General features: G+C 41.9%; 1 protein-coding gene across 12 annotated transcripts in view; it reads right to left on the bottom strand.

Moving 5' to 3' along the window:
* Positions 1 to 1,937: 1,937 nt before the first annotated feature.
* Positions 1,938 to 19,785, bottom strand: part of KIZ (kizuna centrosomal protein) — a 69,536-nt gene continuing 51,688 nt past the window's right edge. For 7 of the 12 annotated variants that reach the window (XM_053397488.1, XM_053397490.1, XM_053397492.1 and 4 more), the window contains 3 exons: positions 13,569 to 13,668; positions 3,940 to 3,983; positions 1,938 to 2,633 (listed from right to left, as the gene is read on the bottom strand). In XM_053397488.1, coding sequence (XP_053253463.1) covers positions 2,530 to 2,633; positions 3,940 to 3,983; positions 13,569 to 13,668 — 248 coding nt within the window. In that variant the 3' untranslated portion in view covers positions 1,938 to 2,529. Of the gene's footprint in view, positions 2,634 to 3,939; positions 3,984 to 5,371; positions 5,463 to 9,490; positions 12,452 to 13,568; positions 13,669 to 19,785 lie in introns of those variants that run through there. The other 5 variants (XM_053397496.1, XM_053397497.1, XM_053397491.1 and 2 more) reach the window with 4 other exon arrangements.

Raw genomic sequence — 19,785 nt, 5'->3', positions numbered from 1 at the left:
AAATGAGTGTTCCGGTTTCCGAACTTTTTTCGGAAGCCGAACGTGCTCCGATTTGCGTGCACACTTCTGTTCTGAGCGAGCGGCTTGGCTCCAGCAATGACAGCCGCCACTTCCTTCCCTTCCCTCTGCTGGGAAGTGCCTATTTCCTCGGTATGAAGTGGAGTTGGGCGGCTCCTCGGAATGTAAGTGACTGGCGTAGGGAGACTTGGAAGTTGGCAACTCTCCCCCAGCGCGCAGAGAGACAGTGTTTGCGGGGGAGGAGTGTGTGGTGGGGGAACTATGCTGGGCAGGTTGACATTCCTGCCACCTCGCCTCCCCCCCCCATCCTAAGCCCGACCCCAGGCAAGGCAGTGTGGGCACCACATTCTTGAGCGGGGGATCGGGGTGCTCACACTGCGTGCAGGCTCCAGCCCACCCGGCTCAGCGTCCAGCAGCTAGGAGCGCAGCCAAGAGCAGCCGCCACTGCCTCCTCTTCATGCTCCAGTGCTGCTGCTGTGTCTGGGTGCCGCCATGCCAGGCAGTGCCCAAAGTCATGCTGCCCATAGTGGGGAACGTGGAAGATGCCGGAAAACATGCAAGGGGGGGAGAGAAGGCTGACTTGGGTGTGGGGAGAAAACTTTTGCCTCCCTTTCCTTCCTCCCCACTTAAACTTCCCCTCCCGCATCCAGTTGGCCACCTCCTTCCCCACACGCACCCCATCCTCTCGTCCCCTCCACTTAAACTCCTCCCTCCGCCTCGTCCCTCAAATGGCAATGGGTAGATCACTGCCAGTTTTTGATACTGGGTAGTAGATTGCAAGGTCCGTATGGTTCAAGCTATGGTTTTCCCAGTAGTGATGTATGGAAGTGAGAGCTGGACCATAAAGAAGGCTGATCGCCGAAGAATTGGTGCTTTTGAATTATGGTGCTGGAGGAGACTCTTGAGAGTCCCATGGACTGCAAGAAGATCAAACCTATCCATTCTTAAGGAAATCAGTCCTGAGTGCTCACTGGAAGGACAGATCGTGAAGCTGAGGCTCCAAGACTTTGGCCACCTCATGAGAAGAGAAGACTCCCTGGAAAAGACCCTGATGTTGGGCAAGATGGAGGGCACAAGGAGAAGGGGACGACAGAGGACGAGATGGTGTTCTCGAAGCCACAAACATGAGTCTGACCAAACTGCGGGAGGCAGTGGAAGACAGGAGTGCCTGGCGTGCTCTGGTCCATGGGGTCACGAAGAGTCGGAAACGACTAAACAACAACAAAAAGTAGATTGCAGCCTGATTTATGGCTTTCATTTTATGGTCTCCTTAGATAGTAACATTCATATTAAACTGCTGTTTTAGGGGTTGTTTTTAATTGTCTGGAACGGATTAATACATTTTGCATTACTTTCCATGGGAAAGCACGCCTTGGTTTTGGAACGCTTTGGTTTTGGAACAGACTTCCGGAACGGATTAAGTTTGAGAACCAAGGTAGCACTGTAATTATTTAATGTCCACAGGAAGTCCTTTGGACCCATCCTGACTGCCATGGCTGCAGCTGGTGAGCAGGCTACAGCCTCTCCTGATCCATATAAGTGGAGTAAGCCACAGAGTAAGCCATAAGTGACCGAAGAATACTACTAACTAGTTGCTAAGAATCTTGGGGTGGTTATTTGCATTCATTGCAGCGGCAGGGTGGGGGGAGCTGTTGAGGAGCAGCATCAGAAGTGGTTTGTTGATCACCTTACCCAAGAAGAAAATATTAGTGACTGGGCAACAGTTGTACATTTCTGGATCCCATTATGTATTCTTGAGGAGGAGGAGGTGTGACATCATCATGTTCTGGGCAGTTGCAAGCAGCCCAATATTCTATTGAACAATACTTAACTATAGTCTTTATAGATTTCAGTATATGAAACAAAAATCACACAGGTCAATACTTTAAATACACAACAGTAATAAGAGTTTCTTTAAGTACATTGTCAAGAGTGCATTTTATTAGAACAAGACAAAGTAAATACAAAAGAAAACATTATGTGGCTGAATCACACATCTGAAACTTTGATTTCTGAAATAATATGGTTTATTCCTACATCCCAATGGAAAAAGACAAAATTGCAGGGGGGCATCAGGACAGAAAGGAATAGAAATCTGGATCTGTACTGCAGCAGGGCATGGTTTCGGTCTGGATCACATACACCTTCCTATGACTGCTAATCACTTAAACATCACACAATTAGTAATTTTGTGAATAACAACAAATCTGTTTCCCCCCTAAATTTGGCCCAACTGCACATTATAGGTAAGTGCATATAACTGTAGTCTGTTAGAGTTTTTTTTGAAGAAAACACCCCCTGCTTTTAGTGGAGCAATCAGCAACAAAGAGGGAAGGAAAACAGTACCCTACCCTCAGTTTTCCTGTTTCAAATTGATTTGTGCGCCCTCTGCCCAAGTTTTGTGAATTTCAAACAAGGAAAAGCATTACATTCACCTTGGTTCTAAATCACCCCCTAGGAAAAACTTCCTTTGAGCTTTTTAGAACATGTATGTGGGGGAAATGTTGGTCCTCAATCATAGAAGTCATCAAATTCATCTTTTTGTGAGGAATGCACTTGAGGACGCAGTGCTTCTTCAATCTCAGAGTTACTGTCGTCAGAATCACCCCAGAAGGCTGCATTAGGAAAACAAAATATAGCATATAACAAAAATGGCAATATCCGGTTTTCAACAGGCAACTGTCATGACACAGAGGAATGATGAGAAGAACCACCACCTGGGGAACCCCCAAGGGAAGAAGGTGGTGGTGGGACAGAAGAAGGAGAAAGTGGTGGTGGGACAACGATAAGTGGTCAGAGTGAGAAGAGTAGGAAGAGGTGGTCTTGGAAGCTGAGGAGGTAACAGGGTTTAGTGAGCTGGGAGAGCCTGTGGCAGAGAGAAGTCCAGAATCAGAGGCTGGAGCAGGAGAGTGAGATGAGGAAGGCCAAGACACAGAGATGAGTCAGACAGGTGTCTCCCCCTCCTGCTGCAACAAGCTCCCTGCTGGTCTCCCACAACCAGGAGAAGCATGAAAAGTGCAGAGGAGAGGTTGGCTTCACACAGGCACAGTCTCAGATTTCTTGGGGGAAACCCTGGTAATAATAACTGATTTCATGAAAAAGATTTTTGGTGCAGAAACTGTGGGATGGGGAGCTGCTTATAATCAATTGAAGAATAAATTATTTCATTTTCATTAACATTTTCCAGTTGGGATCTGCTGGTATGGATGGCTTACACTCACAGAACTCTACCCTAACTCTAAATTCTTACTCCTATATGGTCTATTAAGGACTTTAAGTTATCTGTTAGCTTCTCAACATAGCTGTTGTTGGGTGACCCACAAAAATGCTATGCATACTTCTTGCCTTTCCAGCATGTTATGACTACTGGGGCAAAGAATATCCTACTATTCCGGTGCTGGTGTATTGTGTGTGTATATATCCTATAGAACAAGAATGATCTTGGGCTGATGGGAAAGGGATATTGCTGTCATGGTGGAAATTTCTTCTGATGCCTGGTCAAATATCCCAGTAAGCTAGCCTTTCCCCAACCTGCTGCCCTCCAGATGTTTTCAACTACAGTTGTCATCAGCTTCAGCAAAAGTGGCCCATGATCAAGGATGACAGGAGTTTTAGTCTTATAGAATTAATTGCTACAAGTGATGATTGCCACTGGCTGCATTCAAAAGTGGGGGGTTTATATGCAGCTATTATCTATGATTTCTGTATACCAACCGCTCTGGGCAAACAAATGTTGGAGGGCTGTTGCCTTCAGGTCCTGCTTATAAACTTCTCAGATCACTGGCTGGCTACTGTTAGAAACAAGTTGCTGGATGGACTAGATGAACCATTTGTTAAACCGTCTTGAATCTTCCCATGTTCTTACAAACCAAGGTGGAAGGCAACCCCAATTGTTTATCTTATTACAAACTCTATACTTACCTTTGGATTTTATTGTTGATACCATTCCCCTTTGGTTTTCATCCCTATAAAAGATATTTTAAATGGGTTAGGAAATACATTGACATCAGTGCTTCTGTGACTATACCCAAACATACTTGGACACAGTTGTGAAACTGAACATGAACAGGGCAAGAACACATGGATCCTTTTAAGAGGAGTGGCCACCTTGAAAGCATCTTCATCATGTTCTGTACATATTTACCTTTTTCTATACAAGCATTAGCTCTGAAAAACTATTTCTGCAAGTTTTCAGCATGGTTCACTTTCAATGAAGGACAGAAACCATGAAGGATGTTTATTGGCTGCAGCTTGTAACATTAGCAACACATCTTCCTTCTTCAAACCCAGAGTAGTTTTGCAATTGTTTGTGATTTAATAATATACAGATATCTAAACATATATTTGCCATAAATATATATAAAACAATAAAATACAAACACACCATGTGACACAAGCTGATAAATGCTAAGGCAAATTGAGAAGTCAGCTTCAAAGCTCAGAAACAGGACTCACTAGTGGCAATATTAAAATGTTATGTATCTTCACTCTAATATCCATGGGAAGCCCAAACCTGTAAATAAGTTTTAAAACATATATTACACAGAAACTGCCTTCATCTTGTAGGAAACAGATTTTCTCTGAAGGCTAGCTCCACTGTAAGTATAAAAGGGCTTCAAAATTTATTCACAGTTGCCAATTTATTATACGGAATGTCCTTGGCTAAAGATACCTGAGCTTTTAAAAAGTCAACAATCTGGATTCTAAAAGGTATTAGAATAAAATTTAATTTATCCACTATATTCTTATTCGCCAGCTTGAATATGTATTGCTAGGACTCAACAGTTGGGTTCCCATAGTCTCATCCCGTTCCTATGTAAATGATGTAGGCTTTCAGCTGCTTTTGATCTACCTTGATGCAAATACAGTCACCATTCTGTTCTGCTAAATGAATGCTCTCATATCTTGAGCATCACAGACCCTTTTGAATCTGCCAAACAAGCTGGAATCATTTTGATCTTTTGTGTGTTGCATGCATATTGTGCTGCTGTTGCTGTGAAATAATCTCATAAGGGGCAATGATGTTAGAGAATTAACTATTCTATTAAGAGTCTTGTGATAAAGGACCAAAAAAATGGACCTCCAATCTATTTTACTGTGGGAGATCTAATAGAGGAAAGATGGCGTTTTCTGACAAAACCTCCTTAAACTGGGAATACAAACATTATATATTTTCACCGCAGTCTAGTCACCAAACCTGCATCACAAAATTAATAATCTGTAAATATCAAGTTTCAAATTAAAATTGCTTTGAATTGGAGGACAAACAAATTTGATCTTTCTCAGTAGCACTTCTTCACAGCACGTTCTAATAAATTTTGTTTTAAAAGCTGAACTGGAGAATTCTTCTGACCTTCATGCATGACCCTCTCAAGCTGCTTCCCCTGATCTGTAGAGATTCACCCTTCCTACTGCAGCCCCCAGTGCAACACACTAGGCCTTCTCTGTGGAAAAGCTTTAATTAATAATGGAAGAGACAGGCTGCAATGAAGGGAGAGGTGAGAATTAACAAAATTAAAATTAAAATTGGGAATTCTGTAAAGCCATATACGCTGATCTGACAAAGCCCCCCCCCCAACGGGTGTCAGCACAATGTAAAACCCCTGAATCTATGACTGGCAATCCATGCACAGACTCCTGGACCTATATGCTCACTGCCAAATGGATGGATAACATTGTCAACTCCACCACCACCAGTTGGGGGAATCTAATTCCAGCTATTCTCTTCCCTGCTGCTTTCCTTCCACAAGGGATCAGTGCTGTGTTGACGTTTCCAGGACTACTCATCCTTTTGGTAGAGAGAGATCTTCCATGCATAGCCTGTGGCTGAGGATGTCCGCAGAGGGAGGGGCATATAGGTTTTTCCAAAATGTTCAAGCACATTAAAAGTACAGTGGTACCTCGGGTTAAGTACTTAATTCGTTCCGGAGGTCTGTACTTAGCCTGAAACTGTTCTTAACCTGAAGCACCACTTTAGCTAATGGGGCCTCCCGCTGCCACCGTGCCGCCAGAGCACAATTTCTGTTCTCAACCTGAAGCAAAGCTCTTAACCTGAAGCACTATTTCTGGGTTAGCAGAGTCTGTAACCTGAAGCATATGTAACCTGAAGCGTATGTAACCCGAGGTACCACTGTACTGTATTTTTCGCTCTATAGGACGCACATTCGTCCTATGGAGCGAATGCAGGCTCCTTGGCTTCAGCAATAGCAACGCGAAGCCTCCGAAGCGCAGAGGGAGCGCTCCCTCCACGCTCCGGAGGCTTCGCGTTGCTTTCGCTGAAGCCTGGAGAGCGAGAGGGGTTGGTGCGCACCACCAAAGGAAGCCGAACTCGCGCTGCGCTCCGAAGGCTTCAGGGATAGCCGCTTGAAGCCTCCGGAGCGCAGCGGGAGGTCAAGCTGCGCTCCGGAGGCTTCGGCTTCCTTTTGCTGAAGCCGGGAGAGCAAGACTCTCCTGGCTTCAGCAGAGAGGGAGAGCTGCGCAGTGCCCCTTCAGCCAAGCGGGAGGAGAAATGGAAGGGGCTCTGTTTCTCCTGCCGCTTCACTGAAGGGGCGCTGAGCAGAGAGGGGGAGAATTTTTTTCTTGTTTTCCCCCTCTAAAACAAGGTGCGTCCTATGGTCGGGTGTGTCCTATAGAGCGAAAAATACGGTAGTTGACGGAGAAAACAGGTGAGAAGCCTGCTAACAGCTAATGCTTACATTTAGAAACTAGCAAATACAATCAAGAACATCACAATCTGACACTGTGCTTGTTTCATAATTAAAGACAAATAATTTCTCCACAGAAAGAAGATGGAAAAAGGCAAATTAAAATTGAGAGAATAATATTGCAGAACAATATCTTCTAGGTGAGTTTACTCCAGATTTAATACAAAACGTATTTGTGAAGCACAATTCAAAGATTTTCTTTTTCACACATCTATCTTCAACTTTGATGAACCTAAGTCCAATTCCTCAGGGCTAAGTTGTTGCATAAGTCTTCTCTCTGCCTCCCACCCCCCAAAAAGCACTTCCAGGAGGGAAAAGTGACGGGGGAAGCGGCTGCTTGACAAATAACCAGCAGGGAAAGAGTTAGGCAACTATTCTTATAGGTTCTCTGATCATAATTCTAATCTCCTATGTGTTCTCTTTTTGTGGTGGGGTGGAGAGAACCAGTGAGGAAAAGAAGCATGCAACTGCACATAATGTGTACTTTATGTACCACCCTCCCCAATCTGCCTTTCATGCTGCGAATTGTATCCCAGCTTTTTCAAAGCAGTGTCTGAAGTAGTGCACCCATTTTGTGTAGCTTACACATAATTTCCTGCTCCCATGATCATTTCTATTGTGAGGTTGATTAATAGCCCCCCCTCGTTTAAGTAGGGCAACATTTCTGCATTTTTGTCACCTTTTATTGACACTCTGCCTCCCCATCAACAAAACTCCTTTTTCTTTCCAGCTTTGGTCAGATGCTGGAAGTAAGCTGCACTGGTCAGTAGTGCCTGAGGGCAAGGAACTTCAGGAAGATAAGGGAAGGAATCATTCAGTACCCCTCAGCTGCACATCCCTTTTGCCATCATATTTTATTTGGTCCTCAGTATTCCAAGCAAGCCCTCCACATACAGTGTTAGGAACATACTATCACAGATACTGCAACAAAACTCAAGTGGAAGAGGTGCAGTCTTGAAATATGTGGGGGTATGTGTGTGGAATCAGGAAGGCATACAGCATGGATGACTTCAACTGCCTTCAAAGCAGCATTTTCTTCCCTGTTTTTGCTGTGTGTTTTTTTCTATTGACCATGATCGGGAGGAGGAAATAAACTACAGCTGCATATAGGACTTCCCAATTTATATTCTCTCTTTTTGTACAACAGCTTGTACAGAAGAATCAGTGGAGGACTGAGGGAGAGAGGCACAGAGGCCAAGAGAGGTGTGGGAGAAAGGGACTCGATTAGGGATAGGAATCTGTGCTTCTCCAGATGTTGCTGGAATACAACTCCCATAAACCCTGTCCACTGACCATGCCAGCTGAGGCTGATGAGAACTGTAGTCCAACAGTTTCCCTGTCTCCCTGTCCTTGGACAAGACAGATGAAGGAACTTCAAGAGATATGGTCAAAGAGATGAAACAGGAAGATACCCAAAGTAATTATTTGCATTAGTTAGCCAACAAAACAACAAACTTGGGGGGTAGGGGTGGAACCTCAGACATAACGCCTATTGACTTCCGGGGGAGGATCATGGCAGATTAAGCATCTTTTGTCGGCAAGCTGCTGACGGAGATGATTACGTGCTGATTGATGATAGCCAGACATAAGTCTTGGCTATCAAATTCACTTTAGAGAAAAGAGTTAGCAGGGAAATAACTTCTGATGCTCTGAAAAAGCAGTTTTCTGTGTCAAGAGACCAAGAAACTGTCAGCTCCTGGAAACAGAGTTAAGCAACTTATGAGCTGAGGAATCAACATCTCACCCAAAACCCACGAGATGGGCATGGGATCTGCAAAGGTTTCCTTTCTTAATTATTTCTGAGACAGTTATAATTTATAACTGAGAGAGATTTATCTGTCTGCCAGTGGAAATTTACATTTGGAGCATGAGCTACTTTCTGACTTCAATAAGAAGGGAAGTCGATCGTAAAAGGGCTGAAAGCAGAAAAAAGGCCTGCTTTAATGGTTTGAGTCAAGAAAGTTTTAAATGAACAGAAGAGTTCTGTATGTTATGATTTTTTTTATTGATGAAAATGTTGCTTAGAAATCGAAAGTAACTCTGCCACTTGATACTTCCTCCATGGGAAAGGAATGTGTTTATTTTAGTAAGAGATAAGACTGTGAAAATCTTAAGGTGGAGACAGGTGATGTAATGAGACTGAATTATTAATAAGATCAAAAACAATCAGTATGGCAAATATACCTTTGGACATTCTGCTGACTGTTAGCATCCTTTAGCAAATGTTTGATGAGCAAATAAAATTGATTAGAACTAAGAATGATTAAACGGAAAATGGAATGGGGAATGCAAGTAAACCAGAGACGAATGAAATGGAAAGCAAAATCACACAGACACAGAGACTTTGGAGAATAATATGAATAAAAGATTGGCGGATCAGGAGGGTGAAATGGTGGAGTTGGAGGGAACAGATGGTGAAATGGCAAAGTCCTTCACAGAGGTGTTTGGAGGAATGAAACAGCCAAATGGTGGAGTTGTGATTCTGGAGGAGCGGAATGAGCCCTGGATTGAGAGATGGAGATGTGGAGAGACATCTTGATTTGGCATTGATAGAGCTGAGAGTGAAAGGGCTCTGTGTATGACTTGGAGTGAACTCAGAGGAAAAAACTACAAAATTTCTGGTGCTTTTCTTGGAAAAAGAATGGAAGAAGCATAAATGGAAGAGATAATTTTTTAGATAAGGATGGAAAACCACGGTAAACCCAACTAGAAATGGGAATGGAATATACAGAACTGGGTGCAAATTAATGGATACATAACAAGAAAAAAACTATGGAATATCATTTTAATATATGAGCACAGTGAGACTCTTACATGGACAAAATAAGAAAGATTTATTATTGTTTAGTATGGAGGAATGGTTGTTGAAGTTATTGTAGGCAAAGCTGATATGTTTGATTAGAGAAAAACCATTGCTGGCATTTGTTATACTACTAATAATTAGAGAACCACTTTTTTACTTTTTGTGTGAAAAAGGAAAATAAACAAATCTGAGACATCTGGGCCTGGAGACTGGGAAATTATTGCTTAACAGAAAGCAGAACAGTTGGATGTTATCCCAGAGTGAATGTTTTGAATAATTTATTTTATGTAGCTAACAGACAGAAAATCAGAAGTCCTTTTATTTCTCTTTCTCCTTTTCCCCCTCTTCTTTTCTTTTTTTCTTCAGTCTCCTCCCTTGGGGACCAAGGATTATACTCACATGAAGGTGATGGTTAGGTGGTGGAAGGACCCTGAGTGAGAGGCAAGGCAGAGAAGACCTCCCGGGTGAGAGCTGGGAGGGTCCCCACTTTCTGTGAGTGACAAGGCTTAAGAGCCACCTTTGGGAGCAGGTTCTGTGTTTTCTTCTCTCTCTCTTTCTCTCTTTTTGTTTTTTATTTAGATGAGTTTATTTTATCTTATTGTATTATGAAAAAGCTTTAATAAAATTGTATTTAAAAAAAGAAAGAAATGCCTAATGGGCATCATATATAAAATTAAACAATATTTCAATAGGCACATTCCTAAGTTTTGTTGGTATATCTGTGCACAAAATACTCCTTCCCCTATCCAAACAATTACAATAGGGAAGAATGAAATAAAGTGCCACAATGATTATACTGAACAATTTACATCTGGTTTAGAAAGAGACTAAGAATTAAAGCTGTTGAAATTTAGCAAAGAAAGAGTGACCCCCAATGGCCATTATGGTTGTCTGCAAAGAATGAGCCAAGGCGCTTATTAGAGGCACATTCATTGCATAGATGTCTTAAACATTACAATTTGAAGTCATTAACGCAAACAACCATCACTGATAACCAGTGATTTAGTCAAGAGAAAAACGTTTTTAAAATTAGCTTCTGTTTAAGGAGTAAATTTGAAAACCAACTTAATGGCTTACTTCTGGAATCCAACTTAAAGTCAACAGTGCACATTATTTTACAAGTGGAATATATCAGCATTTGGGTCCCTAATTTAGCTCTTTAACTATCAAATGTTGCAAAGCGAAGAAGCCAAAGGAAAAAGGCATTGCATCTAGCTTAAAACTGCAACAATAGAATGCTACTGACCTCCGCTGGCTGACTATATTGCTACAGAACTACAAAATGCCACACACATTGCCCTGCAGCCATTTGGTTTAGAGATTAAAACACTAAGAAAACCCATTCTGCAAAATAATTATTTTGATTCCTTTGAGAATATATAATCCATCAATTAACAAATTCACACCTCAGTTTAAACGTACTTGTATCAAGCTGCAGAAACCTTGTGAGAAAGCGATTTTAAGCTGGGATCCAAGGGGCAATATTTGCTGGAGAAGAGGAAGCTGCGGCATGCACCTCCAGACAAAAGGGAACAAGTGGCCTTCAATGGGAGAGCAGCTTCCTATTAAGACTCACTCCTTCGTACATTATGCCTTTCATCCCCACTCAACCACAAAATGATTTTGCTGTAGGACACACAATGGTGGAAAAAGATTTACATTGAAAGAATCTTTAATAATAAACTGTTGCAGGTCTGCCTACTTCCCCCATGATTTATAATACAATAAACATTGGATTCTATTAAGTCTCATGCACCGAAGTTGCACTGAAAAAAGAAAAGCGAATATGAAAGCACTCAATTCTTCCCATCTCCAGTGCCATAATAGTGAGATGAGCATGGATAAATGTGCTAAGAGTATCTCTTTGCATCTTTTATAGCTTGTGTGTATTAATCTGTAAAGCTTATTAAGAAAGTCATTGCTATGCAAAGCAGCACCCAATCTCTTTCTCCTGCTTTTCAACAGAGTGCAGTGTTTAGCCAATAGGGCTCGCCCGCTGCCCCTCATTCTGCATTCATAACATGCAACATTTGCACAATGTATCTCTCAAAGACTACTGAATAGAAAGCCTTAATACTCATGTAAACAACTGCAAACCAATTACTTAATGAATCAGGCCCACGCATAATGAGGTGCCAGACAAAGAGCTATAAATGCATTTTTGCGCCCAAGCCTCTGCTTTAAAGTAAAATCCCTCAGCTGTAGTTTGGGCTTAACTAGCACATCATAATTATTGTCTGTAGGACATCAGAGGAAACCTTTTTTATTATTATTTAGGTCCATCAGGGTATTTTTCGAGGCCACTCATCAGCTCAGTGACTAAACACTGCGAGGGGGGGGGGGAGTACCACAGTGGTACTAGACTGTTATGTTTATTTTCAAGTACTGAGTTTCGAGACCACTTGTAAAAGCAATAAAGCGCAAGAAGTGAGTACAATAAGTGGAATCCTTAGACATCAGCCTCTAAGAAATTTCATTGTGTCCCAACTGCAAATAAGCACCTGAGCAATTTCCCATTCTTTCACACTTTATTCCTACATTGTGTTTGTAAACATATTTCTAAGATAGATGTCAAGTGTGAAGCTATAAGTGTTACTAACTGATTTGGTTTTGAAAAGTATTTTATTACCAAGTTACTGAGGAGGCTAAAATGCACACTATTCATTAAAAGAAACCCTAATAATTCAAACTGTACTAGAAATGGTATTTTCTCCTGAGATCAAAGATATAAAATCATATGATGCCATAAATGCTTCCCAAAAATCTTTCTGCCGTGCAAACAGATTTACAGAGATAATACTGATACTCCAGTGTCTGCACTGTATGAGCAGCATTTCAGAAATGCTAGAAACTGCTGACATATATCATAATGGAAAACATCCCTTCTTGAAAACGTTCGTGTTGTTTACACATTTGCTTGTTCTTTCTACACAAGAAATATTAATTGAAAACTATTTTAATTTTTTGGGCAACAGATATTACTTTTGCAGAATATCATTACCTCAAATAACAATTACCTTAGGAAAAGAAAATGTTAACAAATATACCTCAACAAATATATTTTAAAGGTACTACTTTCCAACCCCAACTCCTGAAAATCAGACATAAAATACATTTTCTATTACATTTTGTAATGTATTATAATGCTATTTATACATTATACTGGCCAACTACTTTTGTTCCAAGGCCAGTTCTTCTCAAATTCTAGGAACCTTAAAAGATAAAACAAAATATATCTTCAAGGATATTTTAAAGCAGTGAAAAGCATTCTCACCCTATGTCTGCAAACATACACATATATATCAGGTATTGTAAACGGGTGTTTCCAAGAAGGGAGAAACAAAGAGAACCAAGCAATGGAAGTGTTTTAACAAATAATCACGTAACAATCTAAAGCCAATGTAAAATTCCACAATTGTTTACCATACTTCATTTGCTATTATCGCTTGAATGCTAGTCATTTGAGTCATGCTAACAGAAAAAAGTAACAAAACACTACTTAAAGAACTGAAAAAAGATAAATTGCATTTCTTTAGAAAAAAACACCCAAGGACATTAATTAAATGTTCTCAATTTGGAAATACAAAAGAAGAAAGTAACAAATAATCTAGTATCAAATACTTCTTTTACAAAGATACAAAAATATGTTTTGAGCTGAAGCTCATTTACATCTCAGCAACACCCAGAAGATGACACACCACTTTATTTCTTCAAGACTTTATGTTTTATGTCTGCCCTTTTCCTGACAACTTCCATTGTTTGGTCTCTAAGTAGTCCTACTGAGAGCAGCTGTACACACTAATTTGTGGTTCACTGAGATGTCAATTGAGTCTTAAAATGAGAAAACAACAGCTGCAAAACAATACCTGGCTTTAATGCAAATATTTTGTAAGGTATACAAAATTTTAAGTTGTTGTAGTGAAACACAAATCTGAAACATAGGATATCCATCAAAATATTCTTGCCAGTGCGTCATTAACTTTCTAGAGGCATTTATCACTAGGTTGAAACTATTCAGGAAGGAAAGCCTTTAATGACTTTACCTTGACAAAGGGCTTCTTCTTTCCGGAGATGAAGCACTGGGTTCTGAACTGGTTCCATTGCTTTTCTGTTCCTTTAAACTACTGCTGTCAATTTTCAAAGCTATAAGGGGGATAAATAGCAAAAAACTTTAATTAGTTTCTAGCAGAAGCTAGTGGAAACAGATACTATATAGGCAACAGAGGAAAATGTATTTTGTGTTATATATTTTGCAAAATAAGTAATAATTTTCCATGAACAACAAAAACATCTCTTTCATCAACTCATATCTCGAAACACCTTATAGGACATTTTTGGCTTCAGTTCCATCAAATTATTGCTACAAAACTACTGTATCACAATTTCAAACATCTGACAAGTTATCCTGCCCTTGCACTGAATGCTTCCTGTCCTTCTGTTCAGTGCAGTTTGCTCTATCCATACTGTTTGTAGTTCACAATTGTCTCCACCTCCTGGTCTTAATATGAACTTCTTCTTTTTTTTACAATTCTGTGAATTTCTCAAGCTCACAATCACTCTCTTTAAAATAACTTTCAGGTGACAAGGCTAAGCACAAATATGCTACTGATCTGGGCTGTTAGTGTGGCATGTAAAAATGCACAAATGTCATTTGCTGAACTGCAACTCCCATCGCTGACCACCGAGTGCAACAACACCTGGAGGGTCAAAGGTTTCTCATTCCTATCTGGATCAGCACACAGGCAATAAGTGCTTGGGCCATCCTGAACCTGCTTCTGGATATAATTTTCTTGGGGGGGAAGGGGAATGATAAATAATATCATTTATACAGAATTTTTCATACAGCAGACAGATAATTAGGGGACATCATGATGTTGTTGTTCCAACTATTGTAATATTAAACACTATCAAGCATCCAATGAGAAGACACCTGAAGATCATAAACCTAGGCAAATATCCCAGGAAGCAAGTCTCGCTCTACTCACTATGGAACAAACATTCTGAGAATCAGTTTATAGTAAACAAAATTTACCAAAATAATCAAAACACACACACAAATCAAAATACAAATTAATGGAACAATGGGTTGGATCCAGAGTTGCAGTGAGTGGGAGTCCATGAACTCCATGGGTGGAAGCGGGGAAGCAGGTTTTCCAGATTCATCTATTGGCAAAACCTATTTGGTGTTTCGCAACATTCTGACTAGTTGCAGGACCTTAGCCAGACCTAGCAGAGTAAACGCAGAATCCACGGAAGCAATTGGCGACTTGGCTGCAGACAGGATAGACGAAGCAGGAACCAGGAACTTGGAGTTAGGTGTTTATTATATACAGTGGACTATTTACAGGAACAGAACACGAATCTTTAGCTGGCTCTCTCTGACATGACTCACAACTCACAACTCCTACACTGACACACAGAACTCTGAACCCCTGAACTCTGAAATACTGAACTAACACATCCCAGTTAGTAGGCCATTAATTATCATTCCCTTGAGAGAGCTTGACCAATCAGGGAGCTGCCTCCATGTCTCTGTTACCACCAGGCAGACTTACTCCTTCACATGACCTTCTGGCTGTCTGCCAAACCTTAATTGACTCTGTGTGAGTAGCTGCACGTACACAGTTTCCCAACATCATCTTCTCCCTCACCCTGCAGTCTTTACAAACCTCCTCTGGGGGGTTGGGAGACCCTTCAGAACAGAGTGGGAAGTGGTGTTGCAGTGTTAAATTTGAAAAGTGGGAGTCTCCAATGGATCAAACTCATTTCCATTCATAGAAGGACTCTTCCATTCATGAACTGGCAAGTCTAGATTCAACCCAATGGACAGAATAAATTTAAAATACTTTTTTCCACCCTTTTATTGTTTTGGTCTGATGCAAACATCTATACTCACATGGAAGTCTAGCTTTGCTTGTTCCATACAGCACAGCACAGCACCACCCCCACCCCCGTATACATAAAATCATGCATGGAATGGATTAATTTGTCATTGTCTGCTTGAGACCTTGAGATCCATTTCCAGGTTGATAAATACTGAGCTAGATGAAGCAGCTGGACTGATTCAGTATAGGGCAGCTTCACAGGTTGACCTAAATTTCTTCCCCACCTTTTACCAAGGGCTCAAACAGTAAAGAAGAGTTTAAGGCTGCAATCCTAAATACAATTGTTAAGGTGCCAACTGTGTGGAACTTACTTCTGATTCAACAAGCATAGCATTGAGCTTCATAAAAAACAACCCTACAATACCAGAAATACAGCCAAATAACGGTATATATAATGGTTGATACCCTACATTAGTGAGCAAACCCACTGAGAACTTAACTGAGGGCCACTGCCATCCATTGTAGAAAGGTGGGGCCTGCCTTCATGGGCGTAGCCAGGATTTATTGGGGGGGGCAGGCCCAAGTTATCTGTGACGCAACTGGTCAGTTAGAAGGATTTCTATTTATTTACTCGTTTTAGGGGGGCAGCTGCCCCCACTGCACCCCCCTGGCCATGGGCGCAGCCAGGATTTTTGTTGGGGGGCAGAATCAACGTGTTTGGTCAGTTAGTTAAGTATTTCTATAGTTTTACTTGATGGGAGGCAGCTGCCTCCCCTGTCCCCCTTGGCTACGCCCATGCCTGCCTTGAACAAATTCTCATCCTCTTCCGAAGGCTGGTCTCAAGGAGGCTATCAGGAACATGTCAGCAATAACTCACAAGGTGTCACTGAAGTTAACTCTTTATTCAAAGAAGCAAAACAGCTCAGGTCCAGTGAGCACAGCAACTTGTCCAGAGGCTAAAGGTCCCCACCTTCCCACCACTTTCTAAGGTTCCTCCTCCCCTGGTTCCTTCCCAAGCAACCAGAGGCGCCTTCATCTTGCCTGTCTTTCCTCTGCCCTCTTCATACCTCTTTGGGCTCTGGGAGACCGGGGGCGGGGGGGGGGGAGTGGCTGCAGCAGGACAGGAAGGCTTCTTCAGCAGCTTGCCTCATTTCTGCCTCTTGACCCCCTCCTCTCCAGCCTCTGCTTCTGCCTGTGATTCTTGACTGCTCATTGCCAGAAATTCTTCCTGCTCACTAATTCCTGTGACCTCCTCCCTCCAGTCTGCTCCCTCTGATCACTCAGCATCATCCCACCACCACGCCCCTGGCTCTGAGCCTTCTTTCCTTGGGGGTTCCCTAGCTGATGCCTCCCCTCACTCCTCTGCATCAAGCCAGTCCATGATGGCTGGGCTTGCTTATACGTATGTTCTGGGCTCAGCCAGGCAGAATTAGAAGCATAAGCTCTGGCGCAAGTGTCCTCAGTTTGGCCTGGTTTACCGTTTAAAATGCACAAGCGCTTTTGCATGCCCCTGCTCCTGACTGTGCCACATGAAGGAAGGTATAAGGCAGCAACAAGCCAGACCAGGGGTCAGCAAACTTTTTCAGGGGCCGGTCTACTGTCCCCCAGACCTTGTGGGGGGCCATACTATATTTCAAGGGGGGGGAGAACAAATTCCTATCCCCCACAAATAACCCAGAGATGCATTTTAAATAAAAGCACACATTCTACTCATGTAAAAACACGCTGATTCCTGGACCATCCGCGGGCCGGATTTAGAATGCGATTGGGCCAGATCCGGCTCCCGGGCCTTAGTTTGCCTACCCATGAGCCAGACCTTGTCACTACATGGGAAACCACAAGCCGTAACCAACGTTCCTTAAGGCTTACTGCTCCTGGTTTGGTTGGAAAGAAACAAATCGGGTCCTATGTGACCCTGGGTTCACACATAACAATAAATCAGATTCAGGCTTGTTCCTAGCTTTATTCTCCTGTGCCACACAACCAGAGACAGAGAAGGAGCAGGGCACTCATGCTTCAAATGTGGTTTAATATTATTTGTGAACCAGCTCAATAACTGAACAAGAGCTCTAGAGAGTGGAATTTGGTCCTGCCAATAAAAGATTGCAACCGTTAGCCACCAGAACATCTCTAAACATAGTCTCAGAAGCTCATGGCTCTCCTGTTGCTCTAACATGATAAGCAGGGAGGCAGCCCCCAAAATGTTTCTTCTTTCATATTGAAATGTGTCCTTCATGCCTTCAGATGCCTCTCATCCTTGGCATGGATCAGTTATTGAGCTGCCAATATATATAATGGCATGGTGAGGACTGGGGTGCTCAATGTGGAACTCAGGCAATGACTGGTTTTAGTTGTTTAACGCTGCAGTTACATTAGTACTGGAATTTGCAGTTGAACAAGATTAATGTTCCGGGGTGGTGCATCCCGTTCCGCTGCTTGAGAGTAAACAGGAAGTGCAACCTTGTCCTCCCACTGCCACCGCTCCCACCACCACCTACCTGTTCCTGCAACCTCCGCCTGTCTTGACACATCTGCTGCTGGCAAAGAGACGCCACTAGCGGTGCCTATTTCAGGCAAGTTCATGCCATTTTGGGTGAAATCTTGCTTAAATTTGTGTGAGATCTTGTACGCTCCAAAAGAGCTCACACAATTTCAGGTGAGATCTTGCCCCAAATGGATATGATCTTGCTGAAAATTGGCACCGCTGGCAGAAGTGGCAAGGCACCCAATGCGTGTGCCATCTGCAGGGGCTTCTGTCACCTGAGGCAGCAGCCTCACCCTGCCTAATGACCGGGCCAGCTCTGCTAATGTCATAGCAACGAGAAGATTCAGCTTATAATATCATAGTCATATGGATGGAAGAGATTTCATAAGCTAGAGATCTGATGCGGGTGGAAGGAGGAGCTCCATGTATCACTCTGAAGGTGGTGTCTAGCAGGAGGTGATGGAGGCCTGTAGGGCTGGGCAGATGCAACCTCCTCTCAATTCATTTCCTCAGCAAAGGAGGTTTGGGCTGTTCTGCCATTATAATGTCTTACTGCTCATTTTAGTATGCTGTTCTAGGAACCTCTTGGCTAAAAAGGGGGTTAGAGTGTTTCAAATCAATACAAGAACATGTCCAAATGCCATAAAGTGTTTGAGTAGAAACGTTAGGACTAAAATTTAGTCAAAGCTAAAGCCCCATTGATTTCAGTGGTGACAGCTAACTACATACTTAGCTCCACTGGAATTGGGGGATCTAAAAATGCTGAACTTAGGCTAAATTCTGCCCCAGTTCAACAATATATTCTGAAGATAAGAATAATTACCTCATTCACCCAAGGGCAATTAATATCTCTAGAACATATAGTACAGCATCCAAGATAACCCTATGGTACTAACGGCTACATCTGAACGTAGATTTTATTCCACTGAACCTAACATCTGAACCACTGTTACCTAGCTTAACAGACTCAAATGTGTGTTTGCTTTGCATATGGTCACAGTTTAACTATCCCAGTGTCTGTAATGTTTTCACTATTTTAAATTCATTTTTATGCCAGTTTTCTAAAGGAAAAGCAACAAAGGAACTGCAAAAATGTTAATGCAACAGGTGTGCCCCTGAGTCAGCCAGGCCTATGGACTCACTTTCAGCTCAGCAAACCACACTTAAAAAAGATCAGTTCAGCTTATCTTTACAATCATATAAATCTCCATCCCAGTTACTGCTTTGAGCAAACATTTCCCCAAACCCACTATCATCACTGATTTGACATATCTCATACAAGAAAGCATTTTACATCGTCCTAAGCATTAATCATTTGGTTATGTGTTGCTTCACTAATGAATAGGAAAGTAAAGTTATGTGTTACTTTTCTGGGCGAAACCATGTGATTATTCTTTGTACCATGCAAAGACAGCCAACCTCCAATCATTACTTATATAGGCATTTGATGTTAAGAAATGCAAGCCTAGGTTCTACTGCTAAAAATTAGTATTTCAATCATTTGAATGCTCATGATCAAGAAGTCTCCTTTAAAACAGAGTTGATCAGCCTGAGCTCCCATAGAGCTCTAAAGTCTAAACTTTGGCATAAATAGTTTGAGAGCAAACAGAGTAGTGAACCTTAAAATAGGCAGACTATAAAAGTGGAGAAACCATGCGTTCTGCACAAAGTTCCTCAAAGCCATCCATGCAGGATTTTAATGGTACTTATTAAAGGTTCTTACGGTAGTTCTCTTTTTTAAAGGACATTTCTCTATCCAGAACAGTTGTTTAGGAACAGTTGGCTGCATTGGTTTTCTTTCCTTTTTAAAAAAATAATTTTTATTAAAGATTTCTTTGTTTTCTACAGATCAGTTTCATCTATTGCGAGACATTAGTGTTGCATGCAGTATAAGGCTGGAAAGAAAAAAGGGGGGGATGGTGAGTGGGGTGGCAATGCTTCTACTCTTCT

The sequence above is a fragment of the Podarcis raffonei genome, chromosome 7 (assembly GCF_027172205.1).
Source record: "Podarcis raffonei isolate rPodRaf1 chromosome 7, rPodRaf1.pri, whole genome shotgun sequence".
In the NCBI taxonomy this organism is placed as follows: Eukaryota; Metazoa; Chordata; class Lepidosauria; order Squamata; family Lacertidae; genus Podarcis; species Podarcis raffonei.
The sequence above is the reverse complement of the archived record's forward strand: the minus strand, read 5'-3'. Positions and strand labels throughout refer to the sequence as shown.